General features: G+C 40.7%; 1 protein-coding gene across 1 annotated transcript in view; it reads right to left on the minus strand.

Moving 5' to 3' along the window:
- The window catches only part of Gda (guanine deaminase), a 77,117-nt gene that overhangs the window by 17,910 nt on the left and 31,388 nt on the right, over window positions 1–27,819 (minus strand). Inside the window, exons 2-9 of the mRNA XM_013018433.1 lie at window positions 21,730–21,818; window positions 18,298–18,469; window positions 10,986–11,073; window positions 8,969–9,074; window positions 8,049–8,076; window positions 5,413–5,520; window positions 2,275–2,382; window positions 14–111 (exon numbers count right to left, since the gene is read on the minus strand). Of these exons, the coding sequence (XP_012873887.1) occupies window positions 14–111; window positions 2,275–2,382; window positions 5,413–5,520; window positions 8,049–8,076; window positions 8,969–9,074; window positions 10,986–11,073; window positions 18,298–18,469; window positions 21,730–21,818 (797 nt within the window). The remainder of the gene's footprint in view (window positions 1–13; window positions 112–2,274; window positions 2,383–5,412; window positions 5,521–8,048; window positions 8,077–8,968; window positions 9,075–10,985; window positions 11,074–18,297; window positions 18,470–21,729; window positions 21,819–27,819) is intronic.

Raw genomic sequence — 27,819 nt, forward strand, 5'->3', positions numbered from 1 at the left:
ATTGCCTACTTACGACAAATTAGAATTAGGACAGTGTGAGATGGAGGCTCCTCGTTCACTGAATACGGTAAGTTCTTCTGAAGAAAGATAGCAAGCATGCGCCATCACCGTCTGGAAAGAAGACAGTGAGACATGGAGTTTGTCACTCAGACACTTACTTACAGTAAGATTCACAACCAGGTGTCATGAGGAGAGGCAGAGCTGTGGCTTGACCATAACAATATTTACAGAGACAATTAGGATTCTCCAAAGGGACAACATCATCTCTGGGTTCAAATTCTATACCTCAAAAACAAAAAGGAGGGCTGGGAAGGTGGCTCAGTGGTAGAGCGCTTGCCTTGCATGCCTGAGGCCCTGGGTTCGATTCCTCAGCACCACATAAGCAAATAGAAAAGCCGGAAGTGGCGCTGTGGCTCCAGTGGTAGAGCGCTAGCCTTGAGCTGAAGAGCTGAGGGACAGCGCCCAGGCCCAGAGTTCAAGCCCCACGACTGGACCCAAAAAACAACAACAACAACAACAAACAAAAAGTACTGTGAAAGCATTTTATTTCAAGATTCTCAGCAAATGTGTTGGTCATATTCTTTCTTCTTTGTCTTTTGCCTTTCTTTCTTTCTTCTTTCCTTCCTTCCTTCCTTCCTTTCTTTCTTCCTTTCTTCCTTTTCCTTCCTTTTATTCATTTATTTTGAGGCACTGGGGTTAAATCCAGGGCCTCTTGTACACTAAATAAACACTGCATTGCCTGGCTTTATCCCTAGCTTTGAATCTTAGTTTCGCTCCTTTGCATTTGATCTATAAAATAATGAGGGCGGGTTCCAGGCAAGGATGACATAGAATATTAGTCCTTTTGGAAATACTATTGTATCATCTCTACTTTAGAAAATTTTCATGCTGCTTTCTTTACTACGTTTTTGCATGGAACTCACAGTAGTTGTACCAGAAGCTATACTTGCTTCTATTCTTCTCAGAGCTTTGTAGCAGTATATGGAAGCCAAGCAAATGATTCTGCACCTAAGCATTATCTCAGCTCCCAGTGTTAATATGGGCACCAGTGGTTCTGGATACAATCCACCAAACAAACTTGGAAATAGAAATATAAACTAGGAAATGGAATAAAGCATGAACCAAGAAGGTAAATGGATCCCAGAATAAATCTTTAGTCTGGCGATAATTGTCTTCCATATGACTTGACTCTCTCAACATTCCTCTTCCCTCAGGAAAACAACACTGTAGCTCTCTCCTTTCAGAGCCATGGTTCAGTGACCACAGAAGTATTTATTAAAATAAAACTTTCTTAATCCCTGTGCAAATCAAATTAATATGCAAATTAAAGATTAATTTATTAATCAAATGTAAATATATGCAAAGGATGATGGAAATTATGATGCACCATATACATGATTCATGCAGAGTAGTAACTTTCCCAAACAGCTACTTTATAACTCTTTTCAGAGTCACTGAGAAATTACTTGTTACAATAAACTCTCAAGCAGTGTGTACATTTCATTGAAGGCCAAGGCCAAAGGATATAATTATGATGAGATCTCTCATCATTCATGTCACTTTTAATTACTTATAAAGGTAATACATTTTAATTTTCTTTAATCTCGAGCTTAAAAATAAAATGTAGAAATCTCTTCTATCTCCCTCAAGAAGAGTCATTTTAAAAATTCAGTATGTCGGGCTGGGAAGGTGGCTCAGTAGTAGAGTGTGTGCCTTGCATGCATGAGGCCCTGGGTTCGATTCCTCAGCACCACATAAGCAGAAAAAGCCAGAAGTGGCGTTGTGGCTCAAGTAGTAGAATGCTAGCCTTGAGCTGAAGATCTGAGGGACAGCGCCCAGGCTGAGTTCAGACCCCACAACCGACGGAAAAAAAAATCAGTATGTGCATCTTAGAGTTTTCTAAGTGAAAATATATCTATACATCTCCCCTCTAGGTCAACAGCATTGCATATGTTTCCTTGGAAGGCTGTATGTGCATTCTTTCAGGGTTAGGTCTTCTAACTCAAAGGCAGGTACATTTACACAGTAACGATGCTGTCAAAATGGACCAAGTGACATTCCTACTTTCAAAAAAAAAAGCCTTTAAATGTATTGATGGGAATGAAACTCCATAATCTACTACCTCCCTCCCTCTTTCCCCCCCACATCCTTTGGCTTTACTCTAGTTTGGAAAATATATGCACACCACAGAAATTTGAAGGTTACCACTGAAAATATAAAATTGAGACAGATATGACCTACTTTATACAGATTACATTGTAATAGAGAAGTTACCTTATTTGTCAGAAGATTGTTTTTATCGTAGATATCTGTGTAGTTTTTATAATTGGGGTGTAAGTTTTTCACAGCTTCAACTTCATCCCGATTTTCACTAATATGGCTCTGCAAGAAAAAAAAATTCTCATTTTTTTCAACATATTAGAAAAACATGTACTTCCTGTGGGAAAATAGTGTGGCTGATGTATTCTTCTTAGTGTAAGAAAAACAACAAAGTTATTATATGCATATAAGTAATAATATACTTGATAAAGAAACTGAGTATCATGAACATGATGGTGTATATGTGTATAATATGTCAAGACAAAATTTTCCAGCAGAGTTTTAAAATTTCAGCCTAAAGGAAGAATAGATATAAAGTACTTCTTAGAGAGAATCAACAGCCTAGTTATTTTCTGAAGACCTGTCTTCTGACATTGGTTACTTAAGGGAGTTCAGTGCCTATTAAGAAGACAGTCAACAAGGTTCACTCCCAAGAAAACTGGAATTTGAGCAGACATTTGAGTTCGAGCCCAGCTTTTGAGCTTTGTTGTGTGTTTTAGGGAATTAATTCTTTTCTTTGAGCTTCCATTTTCTCACCTCTCAAATGAAAGATTTCAGCTAGATGAGTGATTTTTTCCAAACTCTTTTAGTTACTAATGTATTATTGATGGGTTTTTTTCATATTAGAAAATTCACAGAAGGGGGAGAGAATACAGTAACAAATATAGTGTCTATCCTACAAAAATAAGGAACTTGAGGGAAGGAGGAGGGATTGAGAGGTGCTTGCGAAGGCTGAAAGGAGTGAGCTTGATCAAGACACATGAAGCGCTCTGTCGAATGGCAACTCTTTTGTACAACTACTTAAAGATAATAAAAATATTAAGAGAGCCGGTCATTGGTAACTCACACCTAGCTACTCAGGAGACTGAGATCCGAGGATCGCAGTTCAAAGCCAAATGGGGCAAGAATGCCTGTGAGACTCTTATCTCCACTTAGCCACCAGAAAACCGGAAGTGGCGCTGTGGCTCAAGTGGTAGAGCACTAGCCTTGAGCTGAAGAGCTGAGGGACAGTGCCCAGGCCCAGAGTTCAAGCCCCACAACCAACAACAACAACAACTATATATATATGAGACATTCAATGTATATCCTGCAAAATTACGAAACGTTAAGGAAGGGGTGGATTGGGAGGAATGGGTAAGAATATTGAAAGGAGTAACATTGATCAACATGCACTGTATTCATAAATGGCTTGATTAAATGGCAACTCCTTTGCACAACTACTTAAAGATATTAAAAAAAAAAGTAAATCCAGAAGAAAGAAAGAGAAAAATCACAGGAATCGAATCCACAGAAGACATAAACAAGTTTCCTTTCAGGATGAAACATCACTGGAATGCACACTCTGTCTCCAGTATGTCTCTTTTGTATGTTTTCCGAATGGAATCTGCATAAAACAGTTTGGAAATGATTGAGCTGGACAATATAGCCATTGTGAAGCAAGAACCCATAAGAAAGCCTATGTAAGCAAAGCAAGTGAGTCTCAGGCCCCTACCCCGGTCTTTCTCTACAGCAACACCATATCTGAGAGGACATAAAGTATTTTTGAGACAGGATATTTAAGAGTGACCACCCCAACACCTAGCCTAAAACAAAAATCATTTCAGACCAATTGGTGATGAGTATATATTATGAGAAATAATTCCTAAGCAATTAGACACCTTCAAGAATGGCATTGCAGTTTCTCTTTTATCATAGTAGAATGCAATAACTAAAAGAAAAAGTAGCAACACTCTAAAAACTAGTATTAAATCTTGTACAAGGAGCTCTAGTCCTGACAAAAGAAAACCCCAGCCTATTGGTAAAACGCAAGAACTAGAAGGCAAAGAAAGGCAACCAGAGAATTCATAATTCATATCATTTAGGTAATTTGTTGTTGGTGGTGGTCCTGGTGCTTGAACTAAGGGTCTGAGTGCTGTCCCTGAGCTCTTTTTGTTTAAAACTAGTGCTCTACCACTTTGAACTACAGCTCCAGTTCCTGTTTTCTGGTGGTTAACTGAAGATAGGAGTCTCACAACTTTCTTATGCAGGCTGGCTTTGAACCACTATCCTCAAGTATCTCAATCTCCTAAGTAGCTAGGATTATAGGTGCATGCCACCAGCAACCGATTCTGTACAGATTATTGATAATTAGGGTATAGACTTTTGGGAAGTCTATTGGGAATAGACTCACATTGCATGACTTTTTAAATTTAATTTTCATGTATTTTAAAGTATTTGTGTTTTATTTTGAAGAAAAGAAGCATTCTGTTTTCAGAGTAGAAATATCAATTGGAGTTTGAATTTTATCATCATGAGATAATTCTGTGAAATAGAATCCAAGATTCAAATGATATTTACCACAAAAATAATAATAGGAAGACTAGTTAATGGGGCCTAATAAATCAGATCTTTAAAAAAAGTGAGTAAATAAAAGCATTCAACAAAATGACAAAGAATCAGCATGTTGCCTTTGCTCTGACTTGCCTTTTTCTCTAAGATGATCAACTCTCAAGAAGAGAAATTTTAATATAATATGTAATTAAGCTTGGATAGAGGAAGGGAGTTCCCAATTTAAGCCAGTTGTAAGATTTTTTTTTAGTGTTTTATTGCTAACTTGCAACAACTTAATGATAAAGTAAGATATACTTTTTTTTGGTTCCTGATCACAAATTAAGAAACTCAGAACAAAAGGACTTTTAAATGCATTTTTGTAACATCGAAATTAGACTTTTAAATTTTTTTCAAATAATAGCTGGTTCCTCTAAGAATAAATGTATGGAACACAGAAGAAGGTATCAACTGAAAGTGAAGAAGTACTTTAAACGTATTCAGCAGGATGCAGGTCCTCTGCTCCTGCTCTTGCTATTACTTATACAGATAGGTCAGTCTCTTTTAAGAATGATCACACAATGTTGCAGGTAAAAGCAACTTCCGATTTCTTTCCTACAGAATAAAGAATTGGATTATGTGACATCACAAAGATATCCTGCCCCCCAAAGGATTTTAAAACATGAGATCTCAGCAGAACACTGGACATGATTGGAGGCTATGATTTAGAATGCTGAGAAATCTTACAGGTCTGCACAGAGGAAGGAGCAGAAGAAAAATACCTACCTGAATGTGTAGATCATGGGTCTTTGCAATGTTACCAAGTCCACCCATCAAAGTCTCAGAGCAGGAAAGGGAAAAACGGGGTGTCACTATGGGCTTCACCCTAGAATACTGGAAAAATATATATTTTAGTCTTGTGAGAAGCTAGGATAACAAATGTAAGCCTCTAGGGCCCAGCTCCATTTTCTCCCTCTTTGTAAAAATTAATTTAGTTTATTGTTATTATGGATGACAATTACATGAGTCAGGTCATGAGCACATTTCCTTTCTCACAGTGTCTTCTATTCCCTCACTCTTTCCCAGTCCCTCCATGCATTTCTACCCATAAGTTGCACAGTTCACTTTCATTGGGGTCCGGTGAGCTCCTCTGCTCTTTATATTTATATAAAATTAGATATATAAGTGAACTCCAAGAGATGGAAACAAGGGCTCTCTCTTTTATATTTCTAGCTTTGATGATTCTGTCTCTTTGTCTTCATGTATGGTGTAGTTACAGGTATATCTTCAGGAGGTGGAGAGAGTAGAGAACTCCACCCATGAGTTTCGTCAGTGTCCAGTGAGCTCCTCTACTCTTTATAATTATATAAAATTATATATATAAATGAACTCCAAGATATGGAAACAAGAGCGCTCTCTTTTGAGTGTCTATTTTGGATGATTCTGTCTTTTTTCTTTACTTCTGGTATAGTTACATGTATATCTTCGGAGGGGGGAGGGTACAGAACTCTATGGAAAACAGGTGAACATATTTTTTAATTGGGAAGGCCTGCATGGGTAACATGAACAGATGGCATATACTCAACTGCATATCACCTAAAAAGTCGACTTAGACCCTTCCGTTTTTTTTTTTTCCTGGTTGATCATGGGGCTTGAACTCTGGGCCTAGGTGCTGTCCCTCAGCTCCTCAGCTCAAGGCTAGCACTCTACCACTTGAGCCACAGCACCACTTCCAGCTTTTTCTGCTTATGTGGTGCTGAGGAATCGAACCCAGGGCCTCATGCATGCAAGGCAAGCACTCTACCACTGAGCCACCTTCCCAGGCCACCCTTCAATTTTTGGTGGGCACTCTCCTTAATTCGAAGTAGTAAATAGAAGTGCTAGGTTTCATGGAATTTAGCTCCTGGATGAAAATAGGTTCTTCCTTGCTAGGTTTAGCAGAAGACCTACCCTTCTTCCTTCCTCCATTAATGTTCAGTAGAAGCCTAGAGCACCTGACCTTATGACGCATATTGGAAGCAGAAAGAAAGCACCGGGGAGGCCATGAGGGAGGTGATGTCTTCTTCCCTTCTCCACATCAAGAGTGGATGCGCTGACCACAGGAAGACTGGCTCTGGTATGACTGGAAATGCATGATGGGGCAGGAGAGCAGGACGCACAGACCAGTGCTGAGAATATGGAGCTACAAAGTCTCAACTAATTCTCCCCAGAGGAGAAACAATTCTAAGCATCCCCGTGGGCTTTCAAGCAGATTGTAAACAAGAGTTAAAGCAAGGCTCAGGCTTGGCAGTCTAAGGCATCCACCAGCCTGCCAGGGTGGAGGTAGGATGTAGCATTGTCTATAGAGGCTCACCAACACCAGAACACTGTAGAAGAGATGCCGGCAGTCATGTGATAGGTCAGATCTATATAGATCACAGTAGTCAGTGACCAGGCATGCGGGCTGAACATCACTGTGCTTCAGACCAGATAAGGCAGGGGCAGTGGCTAGAATCAATGGTGAGTCAGCCCCCAAAATAGATGTCACCAAGCTTTCCAGATCAGTCTCCACACACCTGCCTGTGTCTAGGAAGAAGAAGAGGAAGCCCTCTCCTCTCCAGAGACCAATCCTGTGAAACTGAAAGGTCCTAGAAGACGAAGAGGAAAATGACTAAGAATGGGAAAGCTGCCTTGAGAAGGTGACTCTCAGCGGGGCAGACACTGGGATTTGGTCCTTACATATGCACCATAAGCTTATGTGTTGAAGGCCTAGTTCTCCACTGATGACTTTATTGGGAGGAGGTGGAAACTTTGGGAGGGAGGGTCTCGTTGGAGGTCACAGGTCGCTGCAAGTGTGCCCTTGAAGGGTGTATTTTGTCCTTGGCTCCTTCCTGCCTTTCTCTTTCTTTGCTTCTTGGACACTACATGGCAAGCAGTTCTCTTCTGCTCCACACATTTACCATCACATGTAAAGTGGCCATGGCTTTAAAGCTCTAAAATTGTGAGCTAAAATAAACCCTTCCTCCTTTTAAGTTGTTTATCGCATCTACAGGATGAATAGGCACAGGGATCTTCTGTCCAATTCAATTAATTTGATTGTCATCTTTATTAAAAAGCATATGAATGTATATGTGTATCAAATCATCACACAATATTTACAGTCTTCATGGGTTAGATATTTCTTTCTCTCTCTCTCTGTGTATGTGTGTGTGTGTATGTGTGTGTGTGTGTGCGTGTGTGTGCGCGCGCGCGCACGTGCTGTTTTTGAATGATTGATTCCTTGGGCTGCTTGATTGTTCCCCCATGACAACATTTTAAGCTTCTAGGAAAATACTTTTTCATGCATGGAATAAGCCAAAGGCACACAGACTAATCACTTAATAACAAATCCCACGACTAACAAAAATACATCCGCAGAGCAAACCTGGAACAAATTTACTTACATTTCTTTGAAGCATTTCTGACACAAATCTGAAATGAAGAAACAGATGGGGCATCAGAATAATGAATACTTTTCAGATGCATGTTTGGAAAGGATGAAAATAGGATCCTTCCATGCCCTGATTTCTGCGCAAACATTTCTAAAGCTGCCCGTGTTTCGCCACCCCTAATTAAAGATTAACAAGTAGTAATTACTCTGCATTCTCATTTGTTGCCAAAGATGGAGTACAAAATCGACTGGGCTTTTGAAGAGTATCCCCCATGTACCTAAGCTGTGAAACTAACTTAAGCTCCATTGGGGGGAATAAATGCAATAGGTTGTGTTAAACAGATATTAGAAGCATTAAAGTCCTGTGAACCCACAGAATAGAAGCTTATTTCCCTAAAGAGGTAGAGGCTGGTTGTGATTTTTTTTGACAATATCACCATTGATTTCCAAGGACAGAGTCCAGCTCTGTGCTCGTGAAGTCAGTGGCTTGCTCTGTTAGCCGTTGGGCCACAATGTACTGCATCGCCAAGGTTCAAAGGCCCTGTGCCGCCGGGGCATGCGCAGAAACTCCACAACCAGGAGCCCAAAGAAGCCTTTACAACTTGGTTATCTCTGGTATTTCATCAGAGTGATGGGAGGGGGAGTAGGGTGACTAAGGCAGTTGCTGTGGGCAAGTCATTTGGCTAAAATCAGAATTGATGTTCTTGCCAGAAAAGAGAGATGCCTCATGGGGTTCAGTACAGAGGAAAGCATTTAGTAAACCATTAGGCATTATCAACTGTCTGAAAGGATTCACTACAGGCTACTTGTAGACATGCTTAGGATACTTGCAGATCTCAAATAGATCAGAACTATATGTGGGTTTTCTCTCTCCATAGCAAACCCCATCCATCAGTGCAGCAGAAGATGCCCACTAAAAGACTGGCAATTTACCTCTCTGTCTCCTTAATCGATTCCTCGGTGGTCTCCTTGTATTCTGGAACTGTGTCATTCAAATCCATGCATACTTTGCCAACAAATGCCCGCTGACCAAACTTATCTGCAGGACATACCGAACAAGAATCTGAAGGCATGCTTTTTCCCCCACAAGTAATATATTCCATGAGCTTTCTAGAATCACTCAGAAGTTAAACACATCATGAGAATAGAAATGAGTATCCAACACAGCTCAAAGAACAACAAAACAAACCCCTCCCCTGCAGAAAAAAAGTTCTTATGCTCATTCTAAATCCCTAGGTAATGATTTGATGATTTATGTTTGTTCAGTTTTTCCATTTCTTATCTGTTTGTCTATCTTTTTCCTGATATAATTACATTTGTTCTTATTTTATCAGATGGTAAAGCGAACAACAGCCTCAAATCCTAAGGATATGCTTTAACAATCTTTCTATGCTGACACTATTTCCTCTCCTCTTTCCTTCTCTGAGTCCAAACTCACAACTTTTCTCCTGCCTCTTACTCAACCACCATCCTTGGAGTGAGTCTCTCTCTCTCTCTTATCTCTCTTGCTCTATAATATATATATATATATGTATATAATATTACATATAATACATATATAATGATTTCTTCTACATAAAACACAGTATCATAATGTATTAAGAACTTGGGTATGAGATTTTGACAGTAGATTTGATTCCTTGTTCTTCTAATTATGCTCAGACAGCTTAGGATTTGTTTCAGGACTCATCTGTATGTTTCCAGGGTCTCCTATGATGTGTGGGTTTATGAGGGGTATTCACAGTAATAACAGAAAGACACTACTGCTCTTATCTGAAGCCATAGGAATATTACTGTCTTTGGGGAATTACACTGAATGTTTCTGGAAGCTTTCAGCCCCAAGGAACCTGGTCTTCATCAGAAGTGCTGGAAGAATTCGATTTCAGGATATGATGACATCATAAACCTTCCACAAATCTCTCCGCCACTCTTGCTCTCCTACAGTTTATTTTAATACCTGGCCGTTCGATTCATCTTCCTTGAAGTGTCAATTTTAGGCTGTCACTCACTTGGCTCAAAGCCTTCTGGGATGCATATTCAACCTCCTCCACAACTAGAACCATCTCCAAGCCTCCTCCCCCATCCCGCCACGCAAGCACCCATTCGTCCATAGAAGCATCCCCGGCTTCCTGGGCCACAGAGATCATTTGTGTCCACCTCATGTCCTTTGTCTAGGAGGCATTGCAGACTCTCCCTGCTCAAAGGCCTTCCCAAAGGATGGAGTCCTGTGTCTCCTTTGTCTCTAAAAACTGAAATATTTATTTTTTAGCATCATTCCTTAGGTCTTGGGCATAAATTCTCTGGGCCATCAGTAGCGTGATAAGTACACATGCCATGGTATTTGCCAAGCACCTCTTCTGTGAGAAGTGCTATGCTAGGTACAAGTCTTAGCTCTGCTTGCTACCTGTGCAGTGCTGAGCCTATTGCTCCTCAGAGAGGTTCAGGTCATCCATTTATACTATGAGGACACGGATAACTATCTCAGATGACTGTTTAGAGATGATCATGTAGATGATTTGTACCATTTCTGATACCTAGCAACAGCACCTAGATGTTCCTAAATTTATTCATCTATGTAAGTATTCTGTTTGACTCTCAAAGATGAGACTATTTTCTGTTCCATGGAGCCCCCAAAATCTACTGTGTGGAGCCAACAGCCAATAATTATCATATAATAAACTCCTGCCGCAACTAGAATGGATAAAAATGTACTTCTAAAAAGCCCCCAAATAAATACATCATTCAGGAACCAGAAACCATACGGAAAGAATGAAATTATGTAAGGGCCAGAGAGCTATACACACACAGAACTGTTTGCAAGAAAAAGAAAATGCCAGGCAAAGGTTCGATCAATTAAAAGGCAGGGCTGCCCGTCAAATTTCAGTTGTTGCTGGCATGGTCTGGCTTTCTTTGCTTGATATACCCATAAACCCCGCTTTCATCTGCTCACCTGTAATTTCCGCAAGGAGCAGAGATGAGTCAGTGTGAATTGTTCCAAAGTAACAAGCTGTGGTTGTTCCATTCTTTAGAGTTCTCCTCTAAAAATAAATCACAAAAACCCAGAATCGCATGTGCTCAGAAAAGTCACATGGCCTAGACAAATGAAAATAGGATTCTAGCTTTTAATTTTAAAATGCATTTATTTAAAGGTATCTCATCTGGATGTGGAACCTACTTTAAGTAAATGGCAAAGTATTTATATTCCAGAAGTGTTAGCTTCAGGAGACACTGATACTTGGTCTCCTAGATTCATAAACAGTTCTTATTTCAGAATTCATAAACTGTGATACTAATGAATTCCTTACTTCTTATGATTCTTTAAGGATCTCCAAGTCTTATTGCATCTGGGAGTGCATAAATGATAACAAATGAGATTTTTTTCTATTACAGAGTAAAATTATTCAGCTAGACTTCCAGTTCAAAATACATTTGGATCACACGCATCTATCTTCTATTCTGTACTAAATTTCCATGAATATAACAGTAAAAGGACACAAATTTTATTAACCTCTGAGAATATGAGAGAAGACAGGAGCATTTCCACATACCCCTAGATGATAATCAAGAGACAGCATGGGTAAGACATGGAAGCCACTTGGAAGGGAGGTGGGGAGTATTGCGTGTGCTTGCAGAGGATTGGCTGAAGGTCTGTGCATACATAATTAAATAGTTGAAGCCTTCTCCTTCCTGTTGAAATCACTCAATTTGCCCGCCCCCAACCTGTCCCTTGTAGGGAAGAGAGAGACTTGGTAGAATCTGGATAGCATCTAGAGGGCACAAGCCCTCCAAAACACAAGGCGAATGACAGTCTTAGGGGAGACATGGCTCATCTTCAGACACCGCAGTCCTCATCCCCAGAGGTATTGCGGCCACCATTCCCTTCCTAGAGAAAAGGAAAGGCCGGGAGCAGGCTGCTTTCACTGCCTCCAAAGTTGGCCCTGGGATGGGGTTCACCTGTCCATCAACACGGATCTGCATGGACAGGGCTTCCTCAGACACTTTTCTCCATGTGGAGAAAACCTTCCAGACTGAGTTCTTGCTGGCGTTTTGCTTGTGATTATCTGTGTGACTTTAAGAAAGGTGCCTGACTTTCTCTACATTGGTTTCCTCCTTTGTGAGCTAAGGTCACTTCCTTGACCAGAACAGGAGGCAGAAGTTCAATTGTCCGCAGGAACAAAACAGGATTGAAGATAACAGACAAGAAAAGAGTTTGGCTTTAATCAGCTGCTTGAAAGGATTTTAATGAGATTCCAGTGACATCAGTTAGTCCCGAGGCCAAGAGACTTTAAAATTTTGGATTGATATATCCACTTTTCCTTTTCTTTCTTTTCTTTTCTTTTTCTTTTCTTTTTATTAGTCATGGGGCTTGAACTCAGGGCCTGGCATTGTCCCTGAGCTTTTTCTCTCAAGGCTAGCGCTCTACCACTTTGAACCACAGCACCACTTCTAGTTTTCTGGTGGTTAATGGGAGATAAGCGTCTCACAGACATTTTGCCAATCAATCCTCAGACTTTCAAACACAATCCTCAGACCTCAGCCTCCTGAGTAGCTAGAATTACAGGCATAAGCCACTGGGCCCCATCAATCTTTCCAAATTTTATGACACTGGACACATGAAATACAATATCCCTGCCTGTCAGTAAGATCACTGGAACTTGAAAGCACAGATCCAGGTGGCAAGCAAACACCCTGGCAATGATTGTGATCTACAGCAGCTAGAAAAGTGTCTGCATCCTGTGTGTGCCTTGTAAATATTTACAGTCAATGAAGCAGAACTATGAAAGCCAGAGTACACATCAAACTAATGATAATTAGCCTTAGATGACTAGAACGGTGCTTGTCGAGAAACAGACTATCCTAAGGAAGAATGAATTAATGATTTGAAAAATTGGGCCATTACATTGTCTCAGATGTGACAAGAAAGAAAAGTGCAGGGAAATTAAATTAAATTCAGTCGTGTCAATATCGTCTTAATAGCAGTTTTGAACAGGAAGAATTGACTAGAGGTAGAATTGACTAAATGAGTGACATATCCCCCTAGAGAGAAGGAAGGAGGTAAACAGAGAGACAGATACAGAGAAACATACATTTCTAAGAACAAGAAAGTCCTCATTTGAACTTCAGAGTGTGGAGGGAGGAGTTGGGGATGTGGGGAGGGAGGAGTTGGGGAGGTGGGGAGGGAGGAGTTGGGGAGGTGGGGAGGGTACGGATGGTAGGGGGAAAACAAAGGAGGAGGTAACACTGCTCAATAGGAAATGGACTCATTACCTTACTCATGTAACTGTAACCCCTCTGTACAGTATCTTTAGAATAAAAAATATAAAAAAGTCCTCCTTTGAAAGAATGCTTAATTGAAAAAAGAACTTGCAAAATTAAATCCCTAATCATACTGGCTCACAATCTATAATTCTAGCACTTGGGAGGTAGAGACAGGAGGATCTCAAGTTCAAGGTCAACCCCAACGACAATTTGAAAAAAAAATAGCATGTGTTGGCAAAAGAAATGCACACTGTTGTTGAAGATACAAACTGGTGAAGTCGCTGTAGAAACCAGTACACAAGACTCTGAGAAAAAAATTTCAAGTCCAAAGATCACCTGACCATAGCATCCTGCATCAGAGCATCTATGCAGAGACATCTACATGGTCATGTCCTCTGCAGCCTTCTTCTCGACAGCCAAGGCTTAGCATCCCTCTGAACACCTGCTCACGGGCCAACCGATGACGCAGCTGTGGTTCAACTGTGGAGTGGTAGCAAGTCTTGAAAAGAAAAGGAATCCTGCCACGCACAATGAGGAAACCATCTGAAGCAAAGTAAGCCAGACCGGAGAGGACAAATGCTGCACAATACCACTTTGTGAAGAAATTAGTCAGACTCACAGAAACAAAGAAGAGAATGGTGGCTCCCAAGGACTCTGGGAGAGGAAGAGAGGAGGGAGCCGGCCAGAGGAGCACAGCTTCAGTTGTACACGAGAATTCCGTTCGGGAGATCTTAGTAGCATGTGCTTGGAGTTAACCAATGATACCATTGAATACTTCAGATTCTGTTTAAAGGCAGCTTTCTTGTTAAAGGTTCTCACCACAAAACAAAAATTAAAAAATGAAGAATGCAAGAAGAAACTTTTGGAAGTATATATTACATATATATACATAGTATATAATATAATATATAACTACATAATATATTATATGTCATATAACATATGTACAATACATTATATAAATATTACAATAGTATAGCATATTAATATCATAATATATAATAATTATAATAATATTATATGTATACAATTTGATGAATTTCATCAAAAGAATTGACATAAATATATGTCTGTCAGACCACTCAATAAGGTGGTCTGATAGAAGGAATTGAAGAGAAAATATGGCAGAACAGCAAATTAGCCAGGAAAGAATGAGGATCAGTAGATGGTGGCAGGTAAATTATTTCAAACAGAATTCTCCTGACCGCTATAGCTTTGGTTAAGTATAAGAACAAAATGGAACCCATTTTGGTGATCCAAAGGGTTAGTGCATTCACCTCTCATCTTATTTGAAATTACAGTCAGAAACTATACCTCAATGAATGAAACAGGGATCCGAGTAGCAAAAGTAAAAGTAAAGCTCGTTGCTAATGAAGTGCAGAGATCAATGAGTAACAAACTAGAGTTGGATTATATTAAATATGCATCCTCAAATGACTTTTAAATTTAAATTTTAACTTAAACGAGCTAGACTAGTGCCTGTAGGCACACTGTAATCCCAGCTACTCAGGAGGATGAGATCTGAGGATCATAGTTTGAAGGAAGACCAGGAAGACAAATTTACAAGACTCATCTCTAATGAATTAGTGAGGGAAGAAAGCTAGAACTGGAGGTATGACTCAAGAAGTAGAGTGCCAGGCATAAGCAAAAATGCATAAGACTATGAGTTCAAGCCCCGATACTCAAACAAAAATAATTAAATTTCAAATGACAGCAGGAAAGAGTACATGAAGGTTCTAGGCTTGTTATATAGAAGAATATAGAGGAAATAGGGATGAGCTTCTTCTGCTCAAGGCTAGCACTCTACCGCTTGAGTCACAGCGCCACTTCTGGCTTTTTCTGAAAAATATCTGCATACTTTGTCTTAACACAGTCATGGAAGACCTTTTGCTCTAATCCTCTATAATTTTGGAAAATACTTGAACTTTCTGGTCTTCTTCACTAATTTCAGTCTGATTTGAAATTTCAACCTGTTATTCATTCCATTTGCACCGGATAGGAAATATGCTAAGTTTTGTTTCCTGACATTTTTTCCCTTCATAATCTTAGGAGATGTTTGCTAATTTATACGTAACCATTGACAGGTGAATCTATCAGTGCCATAATCTATGGAGCAAGGTTGTTTTCTGGGAGAGAAAATACAGAAAACACTTGCTTCGGTTCATGGATACTTCTTTTATCCCTCTCTGCACTGCCACAGGTAACCTTCAGCCTAGAGTTGGGATCTAGTGAGCAAAGTTCAGCTTTACTAAATAGGTGTCATCAGCACCCTCCCTGGCCCAGTCAGTAATGGGCTTGCTAAGATGCAGAACGTGTGCATTGCCCGTTTGTCAGGACTGAAACTGATTTTGTACACAGTGATACCAAATCCCTAAGTGTCTCATGTAAGAAGTATTTGTGGTTATTGCCTGAAGGATACACATACATAAAGACACATATGTATATGATGGATATACATATGTACATATTCTGTGGTATTCTCTCTCTCTAATTTGATAGTTGGATGGGATCTTGTTATGTAACCCAGAGTGGCCTCAAACACCTGTGATCCTCCTGCGTCAGCCTCTCAATTGCTGGGATTACTGACATGAGCCACCATACCCATCCATTTGAATATTTTTTTTATACTATAGCATCTTTACAGATGTATAGACAGGTCTATAGGTATATCATCCATCCACACCAAATAATATTGGAATGGATTTTCTGAAATTCCAAGTTGAGGAATAGATGGGATTTATCCCAACAAATGTGGTTTTAACAATCACATGTGCAGTGTGAGCCTTATATCCAATTTGCCTCTTTGAATGAAGCCAAATTTGTGACGCACTCTTCACAGAAGCATGGATACAACAAACCCCTGTCGTGTGCATGGCTTCTTGGTTTTACTGTTTCCATTTGGCTTTCTTCCTTGGCTGTAATTTGGTGACTCATTTTCTTTTGTGGTATACTACGAGATGTGAAGCTATCTCAAGTCCAATTTTTGGAACAATGTGAAGTATAAATAAATGATGAGAAGAAAGATTTGGTGTGGTTCACACAATTCATCGACACCATGCCCCAGCAACTTCATACACAGCTTTCATCTTCAGTTTGTCTGCTGTCACGTGGATGCATGGTGAATCTGTGAGACCCAGGATTATACTGAATTTATAATTAAGCAAGACAAATGGAGAGATGCTAGCCTTCTTTTAGGCTGGAATGATTCATGACCAGGGGAAATGGTGGGCAAGGTCAGTCTCTGTAGAAGTTTTATAAGATGTCACCACCAAACACGAGGGAAACTACCAGTGTGTGGGTCCAACAAAAACACAGCCATGTATAGACATAGGCAGTAGTCAGATAAAAAAGGCATTTGTATCCAGGTGCTGGTGGTACACACCTGTAATCCTGGAGACTCAGGAGGCTGAGATCTGAGGATCGTGGTTAGAAGCTAGCCCAAGGCACAAAGTCTCTGAGACTCTTATTTCCAGTGAACCACTAAAAAGCCAGGAGTGGAGTAGTGGCTGTAGTGGAAGAGAGCCAGCCTTCAGCAGAAAAAGTTTAAGGACAGAGTTTAAGCTCTGGTTAAGTCTCAGTATTGGCACTAACAAAAAACAGCACTTGAAGTCCTAACTTCTAACTGAGTGCAGGGTTGAAGTAGAAAGAAAGAAAATGCTTTTCATGAAAGAGTATAAGAGCCTTTGATGGGGAGTGGGTCCGCACCGCTAACCACTATTCCGTGACCTAACCCTCTAGCTCCCCCTAGTGGTGTCAATATTCAAGTCACATTCCTACCAGGTCTTGCAATATAGACCATACTATTTTTTTCCCATGCACACCTACCAAAATAATGCAATATCCACCCAATGAGAATTTGAAATTTTAATTTGAAATTTCCTTGAGCATTCTTAATAAAACAAACACATAGGTGAAGCTTTACCATGTGCGTGGCACTATTTTAAGATCCTCTCAAATATTAACTTGCTAAATTATAACAATCCTACAAAACAGGTACAATCATTATGTCTATTTCTTTTGCAGATGGGTAAAGTGAGTCACGGAACTTTCCACAGGTCATACAGCGACTCCATATGGTTCTCAGAGCAGCCTTAGGAATTGGCAGAAAGAAGGGAATTCACATATGCACTCGGATTTGATCATGTAAAACCCAAGAAGTGAGGGAAGTACAGATCACCAGGTTGAGGACACAAGAACTCAGATTCAAATTCTCTCTTTGCCTGTTACAGTGAAGTGGTTACAAACTCGGTGGACTGTGAAAGAATCTACTGGTAGCTTGCACCTATAATCCTAGTTACTCAGGAGGAAGAAATATGAAGATCATGGTTTGAAACTAGACTAGAAAGAAAAACTCGGTGATACTCTGATCTCCAATGAACCACCCAAAAGTCAGAAGTGAAGTTGTGGCTCAAGGGATAGAGTGCTAGCCTTGCACAGAAATGCTCAGGAACAGCTCTCAGGCTGAGTTCAAGCCCTTGAACCAGTATAAAAAATTAAAAATATCCATGGGCCATAAGAGTCTTACTGTTTATGCTTTGTAACTTCAATCTGGTCTTAGAAACTGTGTTTATACAGGTGATTGAGCAAAGAACTAGGGAACTGGATCAGGGGTAGAGTGTGTGTCTAGCATATGTGAAGCCCTGGGTTCTACTCTTGGTGGAGAGGAGAGGAGAGGGAGATGGCGAGGGAGAAGGAAATGGGGAGGGAGGAGAGGGGAGGGAGGAGAGGAGGGGAAGGGAGAGGAGAGAAGGGGAGGGGAGAGGAGAGGACGGGAGGGGAGGGGAGAGGAGAAGAGAGGAGAGGAGAGGAGAGGAGAGGAGAGGAGAGAAGAGGAGAAGAGAGGAGAGGAGAGGAGAGGATTTTGTCGGGCTTGGTAATGCAGGACTATTTCCAGCATTAGGAAGTCAGAAACAGGAGGATTGTTAGTTCAAGGCCTGAGCTACATAGCAATATCCCACCTCAAATAAAATAGAAGCATAATACAGTACACTCAACATACTTACAACAACTCTGGTGTAGACTTCTTCAGCAAAGTCAATATTTTGGAACCTGTGCTCCATAGGAAAGGTGTAGTTGGTCAACCATTCCAAAAGTGGCAGGTCTACATTGCTTCCAGCAAAGGAATACTGTGGGGCATGGATGTGTGTGTCAACCAGCCCAGGCATGAAGAACTCACTGGAAATGAAGAGGAGATGGAAAGCATTTAATAACACTTCAGTCCCTCCTGTATCTCGACAAATCACATTTGTCCTGACAATGATTTCATTGTTTAGCCTGCACAGGATTGTAACTGATACAACGGAACAAATTCAGTTTCTCTATAATTAAGAGGTCAGGGTGTAAGAATGGAAGACTGTTTCCAGGAGTTATAGAGCCCAGGTTACAACAGCAGGGTGTGGGGTTAATCAGAGACGGTTGAAGAAGAAAAGGCTCAGAAGCAGGTAGAAACAGGCAGCCCGGCAGAGACAGGAGGGAAAGTATGACGAATCCTATGACTTTGTTCTCATAAAGACAAAAGGGAAGAGCGGCTTACAAAACTTCCAGAAGCAGACAGAGGCGAATAAACACAATTCACTATGGGTGACTGACAATGCAGCAGCTGCAATTTTAGGATCAGTCCCTTCTTGATCATGCCAAAACGTATCTGCCCTCTCCTTCAGCACTCAGAGAGCCGAGCTGATCTCTAACGTAGAAGAAAAGGAGCGAGCGTGGGCTGCTTCGTGAGAGGAACACAAATCCTCTGTGTGGATGGTGGAGTGAAGAAGGGAAGATGACCATCCATTCGTTTGTTCTTCCTCCCTTCTTCCCTCTTTTTGTTCCTTTATTTCTGCCTTCCTCCCTCCTCCCCTTTCCTTCCTCTCTCAATCTCTTTCTCACCCCTGCTTTCCACCCATTCCTCCCCCCATTCCTTCCTCTCTTTTTCCCCTTCCTCCCCCTTGCTTCCCCCTTCCTCCCTCTCTCTCCTCCTCCTATTTCCTTCTACTTCTCATTTCCCTCCCTCCATCTCTCCCTTCTTTCCTCCTTTTCTTTTCTTTTCTTTTCCTTTCTTTTCTTTTCTTCTTTTTCACCGAGTCACTCTACAGAGCCCAGACTGGTCTTGAACACGTGATCCTTCTGTTTCTTCCTCTCAGGTGCTGGAATTATATGTGCACAGCACCACAATCAACTCGTTTTCCAGGAGCATTATACTCCAAACTAAGGCAGGCCCATACTACCAGACACACACAAAATATTCTCATGAACCATCTGGTTTACCAGAGCCCATTAAGTGTCTAAACTCATCCCCCATAGATTTAAAAGCATTTGGCTTCTGGGTGAAGGTTATGGTGACAAGGACAGAAAAAGATCAGAAAGGTATAAGAGAAAAAACTTCATCTTTTATTATCTCTAGAAGCAAAGGAAAATTAGGCAAAGGTTTTGAACACGTGAGTCTAAACAGGTAAACTGCAGAGAACATGGGTGGAGGATTCATTTTCTAGAATTTGAGGGATGAAGTCAGTGTGTGTCTGGAGTCAAAAATGAAACAATACACAGTCCTGTGTACACTTCACACAACACCTACTTGTCTTTTACTTGTTTTTATTTTTAGTTTTTTCGGTGTTGGGGATTAAGTCCAAGGCATCACACATACTAAGCACAAACTCTACCCATGAGTTACAGCTCCATCCATCCATCCATCCATCCATCCTTTAACCAATGGGAAACATTAATAGAAGCTCTACCATCAGAGCACAAGGCCCTTATTACGCTCAGTTTACCCGCCACTATCATCTGCATCCAGCTGCTGAGAAACATCTGCAGATAGATTAGATATTGAGCCAGCTTGTCAGAGACACTGCCTTATGGTATTTGCATGTTAACTTACAAGAAACTGAACTGCACATAACTTGTATTCGATAGCATGCCTTTGCATTAGAAATACAGTTGTTCCTCACAATTCGAATTATGTCTTCCATCAAAATTTAAACTATTTCTTCTCCCGTCTCCATCCTCAGAAACTGCATCTTTTGAGGAACTAAATAAAAAAAATCAGACTCATAAAGAGACCATTTATGGAGCATAGAAATGTCTACCCCCTGGCCCATTAGTCCACCTATTTCCCCTCTTCTAATTTCCTCCCAACCTCCATTTTATCCACTTCCATGGCTTCTCCTCAACTTTCATCACACAGGCATGTCAGATGACCAAGTGCCCGTGGTCCTCAGTATAAACTCTGCTTAAAAATTCAGCAAAGGGTTGCTGAGACCCGAGGTCTCTGTATTAATATCCACGTTTATTCTTCAAATATTTCCAAGTGACTGAGGGACACTGCAAAGAGAGGGAAGACAACAGGAGCCCTGAGCCTCATACAGGAGCCCAGGAGCTGCGAGCAAGCCACCGTGTCTCTGGACTCATACAGGAGCCCAGGAGCTGCGAGCAAGCCACCGTGTCTCTGGACTCATACAGGAGCCTCGGAGCTGCGAGCAAGCCACTGTGTCTCTGGACTCATACAGGAGCCTCGGAGCTGCGAGCAAGCCACCGTGTCTCTGGACTCATACAGGAGCCCAGGAGCTGCAAGCAAGCCACCGTGTCTCTGGACTCTCCACAGATGAGCTTTCGTGGCCGAGGGAAGTTCCAAGATGGCATTTTACAATGCTTCACACTGAGCTGCTGCAAAGCTGCAGCGTGAGGATTCAAACGAGGGGCTTTAAAGGCTCGCTGAGTGCTCCTCTGCCTGTCTTCTCCTGAGGTCCGTTTCCAAGTTAGAAAAGTGCTTTCAGAATGCAATCCGTCTCACTTTATGGACTTTAGAAGGACGGTTTGCCTATAGTAATATAAAACACTGGAGATTAAGGTAAAGTGCTCTTATTTGTATACAACAAAGCAACCAGGCTTTAAAGATAAGAGTCTCCTACAGAAAACACATTTCATACAACTATATATTCAAAACTATCACAACCCAATTGCAAGTTGGTCTGCAGGAAGACCTCTGGACACAGGACTTCCCGAATGCTGCTACCAGGGTAACCATTTCTCAGACTCTGCACCCTGTAGTTTATCATCTGTCATTCCTTCATTCGCTCCCACTTATTATTAGCAGATATCACTTTCTTCCACTGTCATGCTTATGTGCCTGTATACATGGGGAGTCAAACAGCATGGGGACACAACCTTGATGGGCTTTTTCATTTCTCAATCCCAGCACTGCATAGAAAAGACTTGGCAAATTATCTGCGGGGGAGGGGGGAGGGCGGATATGATAGCAGCCTCTATTTCCCCAAGGTTATTTCAGATGCCTCTTCTCAATTGACCTTCTCCCACTGACCTCCCCCATGGAAAAGCTAAGTAACAGGCTTTCTTTAACCCACCTCACTATCTTCCTCAAGGCAGGCTTCCAGTCATTTGAACCTAGTTAAATGGTACCCAGAAGAAGGAAGAAGTTGGTAATGACTTACTGGTGACTCAGTTCTCTTATTTCACATGGCTTGAAGCACCATTCTTGGGCCAGTTTTTCTTGTTGAGATGCTTCTTCTAAAAACACTATCTTTAAAACAAAGCAAGAAAAGCATCATGAATTTATGAATCTTGGTCATTTGTTCTTACCAAATAGGAGACTGTACTCAAGAAGAAAAAGGCCCTATAGAACATTTTGATCAAGTTAATGTTTTTTGTTTTCAAATAGATGAAAGAACCCAGTGCAGAAGGCTCATGCCAATAATTCTAGCTACTCAAGAGGCTGAGATCTGAGAAGTTAATGTGGGCAACAAAGTTCATGAGACTCTTATTTTCAATTAATCACACACACACACACACACACACACACACACACACGCGATGGAAATAGAGCCCCAGTTCTACTTAAAGAGGATATCAAATTACTACACCGTTATTCCATCCACACCATTTGAAAAAAATGCCATGGCTTAATTTTAACATGTGTAGATCTCTTAACTTTCCAGAATTAATAGGTTTTCCACATCTTTAAATTTATGAGCAATTATACATAGTGATTTTAAAGGTAAAAATATTATGAGGTTTTTCAAAATTCTTTGGGGATTATATTTGTAAAAAAAAAAAAAAGATCAGGAATGCTTTTCCAGCATTCCAATTTGTCCACAACAGTGATTGTAAATCTTCTCTCTCCAAATCTCTCAGCCCATCTAACCTCAATGAGCTCCTCATCTACAGCCAATAGTGAAAATTGCAAACAATCTCAAAGTCAGTCAGAAAGGGATTAGTTAAATAGAACAAACAGTGCAGGAATTAAAATAGAGAGTAAAGACACTTACTGATGGGAATTTTTCCCTTGGTACCAGGTTAAAGATTTGATTTATAAACTATTCACACAGTGAGACCAAAGAAGGATATTCTTAGGAGAGGATCACAAGGGCTCAATAGCTACGTGCAAATGATCATATAAAATGATGCTTATTGAAATGAACTCCAAGTAGAAGTTTTTAAATTTTACTTTTTGCAGGTTTTTTCTATGTTTCCCCCCATCTTTTGCTGCCATATTTGATTTCTATACTTTTTGTCTTGTGTATAAGTTTATCTGATTTGGGGAAGGGACAGAGAAACAGAAATGGTAGGAAAAGGATAAAAATGGACTATACAACTTGGGAGGAAGGGAGGAGAGAAGGAAAAACTGAGAGAAAATAAGGGATAGGGTGACACTGTTCAAAAGAAATGTACTCAAAACCTGACTTATAACTGTAACCCCTCTGTACCTCACCTTTACAAAAATAAAATAAAGTAAAATGTAGGTTACTGTACTGCATGTACGATATGATAAAACTTTTAGTAAGAGCATGATGTGTGTGGAGGGGGTGTAGGTGTGTGTTTGACACATGTGTGCATATGAATGAATTTTTGAAGAGACAGTGTGTTTGAATACTAACAATGGTAATTTCTCTTTGACATACGGGCATGCATTTTTAATTATTAAGTAGTTGCACAAAAGATTACAACTCCATAAGTCAGGTTATGAACAATGTCATCCCTTCCACAATTCTCTCCCATTCTTTCTCCTCCTCTCCCTGTCCTGTTCAATTTTTACATAATGTACATTGATTATAATGACTGTATTTGTTCACATGTTCTCCTATTTATGGATCTCCCTCTTACTTTCTCCCCCCCCAAAAGTTTCTATTTCCTGGTATTCATTTTGTTAAACATTTCATGAGTTGTTCAGAGGAGTTTCATCTCCTAACATGATAATTACTTCTTTATGGAAAAAGCTGGGAATATTACTGGTCATCACCTCTTTATTGAAAAAGTTGAGAATGAGTCCGCTTTGATCTTTGTACCAAAAGAAATTTGGTCAGTTTTGGGGCCTGAACTCTGGGCCTGGGTGCTGTCCCTCAGCTCTTCAGCTCAAGGCTAGCACTCTACCATTTGAGCCACAGTGCCACTTCTGGCTTTTTCTGCTATGTGGTGCTGAGAAATTGAACCCAGGGCCTCATGCATACCACTGAGCCACCTTCACAGCCCAATCTTTGCAACATTTTAAGATTAAAAAATATTGTAAATACATATTCTGGCCAAAGCCATAGTTTTAATTCCACTTCAAATGTATATAAAAACACATACAAAGAGAAGAACAAAAGTCTAGTCTCTGCACATGTGGCTTGTATGGGGGAGTTAAGGCACATGGTGGCAGGTAATAAAGAAAGTAAGACTGGGTTCAGATGGAGAGACTGAGGGTGTCCTCAGTGAGAGGTTTCAAAGAGAGGCATAGTGTGAGCAATGTTCGGAAAGAACTTGTATTTAAGTACCCAGGCTGGTGCCAATGGCTCACGCCTGTAATCCCAGCTATTTAGGAAGCTGAAATCTGAGGATCATGATTTGAAGCCAACCCAGGCAAGAAAATTCATGAGAATCTTTTCTTCAGTGAACTCCCAAAAGGCAAGAAGTAGAGTCGTGGCTCAAGTGGTAGAGCATCAAAGCTCAAGAACAGCACTTGGGCCCTGAGTACAAGCTCCAGGATTGGCACAATAAAAGAAGTACCCAGGGTTAGGGAGGAAAGAGCTAAAGGAGTACAGACACAAAAGCCAAAAGCCACAAGATACCTTACAGACGGCAAATAGCCTTGAAATTGTGGAGATCTTCCATTCACAAATCAAGCACTTCACAGATATATTACTCTTTTCTTATATACACACTTATCAAACACTTCCTGCATGCATGCGTGAGCAGCATTATAGGTGAATGTAAGATATATCGCATCTAGCAGAGACTGCTGCAGTGGGAATGAGAAGTGAATGGATGGACTGGAAGGTGCGGGGTGGGGGGTTTCCTCGGGGAGATGATATTGACGCCCAGCTATGCATGAAGTTGGGAGCAAACTGGGTATTTCAGAGCATGCTGGGCACTCGAGGGGATGGCAGGAAAGTTCCTGGCAGGTTTGAAAACACCAGCGTTGCTGCTGGGGCTCTGATACATGGTATGCCAGATGATAGAATGGTAGGAAACCAAATGAAGGGTCACGAGGCCATGGGTCAGTCACGAGATTTCCTTTTTGGAAATCGATTTTTAAAAAAATGCCGGAGGATGAATGTGGAGCGATCATCCAGTATGCTTGGTGTTTTCGTCGTCATGAAGCAACAGCTATTCCATCCAAGATTGCCTGGGCTCATGAAGTCCTTCCCTCACTCATTCCCTCGTTAGCCATCAAACACATCTGACAAGGCCCCTAGGCCTTCCTGCCGTTAGGTTACCGTCTCGGTCTCCATCGGTTTGGCCAGCACATAGACAAGTCATTAAAAGCAAGTTTGGCCAGGCGCTGGTGGCTCAAGAGACTCAGGAGGCTGATGTCTGAGGATCACGGTTCAAAGCCAGCACAGGGAGGAAATGCCATGAGACTTTTCACAGCCATTATAAAAAGTGTCTCTGGCTCAAATGGTAGAGCACTAGCCTTGAGAATAAAGAGGGTTAGGGACAGTACTCAGGCCCAGAGTTCAAGCCCCAAGACCAACAAATAAACAAACAAAACAACCCAGCAAGTTTGTCTGATTTATGTAACCATAGCCCTTCTGTTTTTGTTTTTTTTTTTTAGCATTTTCAAAAAAAGGAAGAAGAAAAAAATAGAATCAGAAAACCATACATGATTCCAGCTGGCAGGACCTCCTCATCCAAACCCCCTTATTTTCCCGATGAGAAAGTAGAGACCCTTCTGTTACGCAAACAACTCCAAGTGCTTTCTTACTTGAAACTGGGGCTATTTCAGATGAGCAATAATGAGAATGTCAGGAACACTAAAGCCAAAGGCAGATGAGTAATGACTATCAGCGAATGAAACAAATCTTTGTAAGGTACAGGCTTCAAACACCAGATGGCAAATTTGGGGAAGAGGTTCATTGTCACAGAACACAGTAAACTGCTCTTTGGGCCATTGCGAAATACCCCAGCCACCCAGCAAAACAAGGTAACAGGCATCTCTACTCATGGTGCAACCTCTGATCCTCACTCACTCTCATGGGAGGTGAAATCAGTCGGGATTCCAAGATTTCCGAAGCTCTGGGGCAAAGATGGAAATGGCCGTGTTAGTTCAATGCATGTCATGAAGATGAATGGACAAAGAAGATGACGAGCGATTGACTTAAAAAAAATCACTGTCATCCTATAAAGACAGAGTTTTGTAAATAAGGGGACAGATCAGGTTGTGGGAATTGCCCCAAATATAGAGTATCTGCTAGAACAGACTCTTCTTCCCAGAGATTCTTCCAGATCTTTATGACTGGCTTCTCTGATACTGTAAACCAAGAGTCAGCAACATTTCCCTGAAGGGCCAGATAGTAAACATTTTAAAAATAGTAGACCATACCATCTCTTATGCACAACATTGCTCTTGTAGTACAAATGCAGTCATAGAATATATTAAAAAAATAAATGTAGCTATAGCTCAATAAAAGTTTACTTATAGCTGGGTGCTGGTGGCTTACACCTATAATCCTAGCTATTCAGGAGGCTGAAATCTGAGGATTACAGTTCACAGCCTGGGCAATAAGTCTGTGAGATTCATCTTCCATTAACCAGCCAAAAACCAGAAATGATTTTATGATAAATAATTCATGTCACCACCATCAATGAATGTTAAAACTAGTGAGTGAAATTTTGTCAAGAAACAGAGTATTGACATCAACATCTAAGGCATTCTCCCCACGAAATTGGTTTTATAGAGAAAATGTAATTTTGCTGTAAAAAAGCAACCTCTCTGTATAGTATTTTCACAATAAAAAAAAGAAATGTACTCATTATCTTGCCCACATAATTGTAACCCCTCTGAATGGTATTTTCACAATAAAAATTTAAAGAAAAAAAAAGCAGGACAAATGACAGCTTTACCAAATCACCAAAGTTAAAACACTAACAATGGCACAAATCAACAGCATGTACATCCTGATAAGATGTGTGAAGAAGACAGAGGCATGCAGACACTGAATGTAACCAGGCCCAAAATGCATAACCCAAATATACTCATAAGAAACATCAGACAAGCCCACTTGGAAGTCATTAGAACAATAAAACAAAACTATTCTATATTCACAAAACTGACCCAAGAGTACCCAGAAACAAAAACAAACAAATAAAAAACCCTCAGGGACAGTACCTGAGTTCAAACCTCAGACCTAGCACAAAAAGGAAAAAAAAAGACAGCACAAACTATATCTAACATGATGAAGTTGAGCCGGAAGGTAACTAAAATCCAGTATTTAAGTTTCACAAAATTCAAATGCACAAAGTAAAGTCCTATGAATAAACTTGGTAAGAGCAAAGGACCAGGATCTTTAACTAAGCAGTGTGGGGACTGTTGTACATAAATATAGATTCTAAAGAAGGTCAAGTCTGTAGAAAATGCAAGAAGAAATTGCTTTGTTTGATTTGATACACATAAATTTCCAGTACCATGATTTAAAGTATCCCTGCCCCCAACAAATATTATTTATAAGGGCATGTTAACATTTTCTGTGTGTGCGTGCGTGCGTGCGTGTGTGTGTGTGTGTGTGTACGATCCTCAGATCTCAGCCTCTTGAGTTGTTACGATGAGCCACTAGAGCCCAGCCTTGGAAATGTTAACTTTGGGTGTGTGTAGAAAATATAAGCTTGGCTTCCATTTCAACAGTCCACAAACCACAACATCCAAAGCGGAAGTGCATCCTACTCAATGACCAATCATATCTCTCATCCAGCCTCTCTGGTAATTGGTCAGGGATCATCAGTTATTCAGTTCACACATAGTCATCAACAGGTAGAACAGTATTGTCTCCCTGCTTCCCAGCAATAACCCCATGCTGCATTTCAAAAGACTGAATTGGTCAGTCCACAAAGAGGAAAATTTGATAAAGAAATGAAAAGTGATGACCCAGGAAGTAAAACTAGAAGCTAACATAAATAGAGTTTATGACAGAAACAAGTGCAACATTGCCACGCTGCCCTCTGAGACAGACTGGGATGTGAGTACAAGGATTTAGCAAAAAGGCAGAGTGGTGCATGCCTGTTACCCCGAGATGGCTGCAGGACAATCACAGTCCAAGCTTAGCCTGTGC

This window comes from Dipodomys ordii, unplaced genomic scaffold (assembly GCF_000151885.1).
Source record: "Dipodomys ordii isolate 6190 unplaced genomic scaffold, Dord_2.0 Scaffold40, whole genome shotgun sequence".
NCBI lineage: Eukaryota > Metazoa > Chordata > Mammalia > Rodentia > Heteromyidae > Dipodomys > Dipodomys ordii.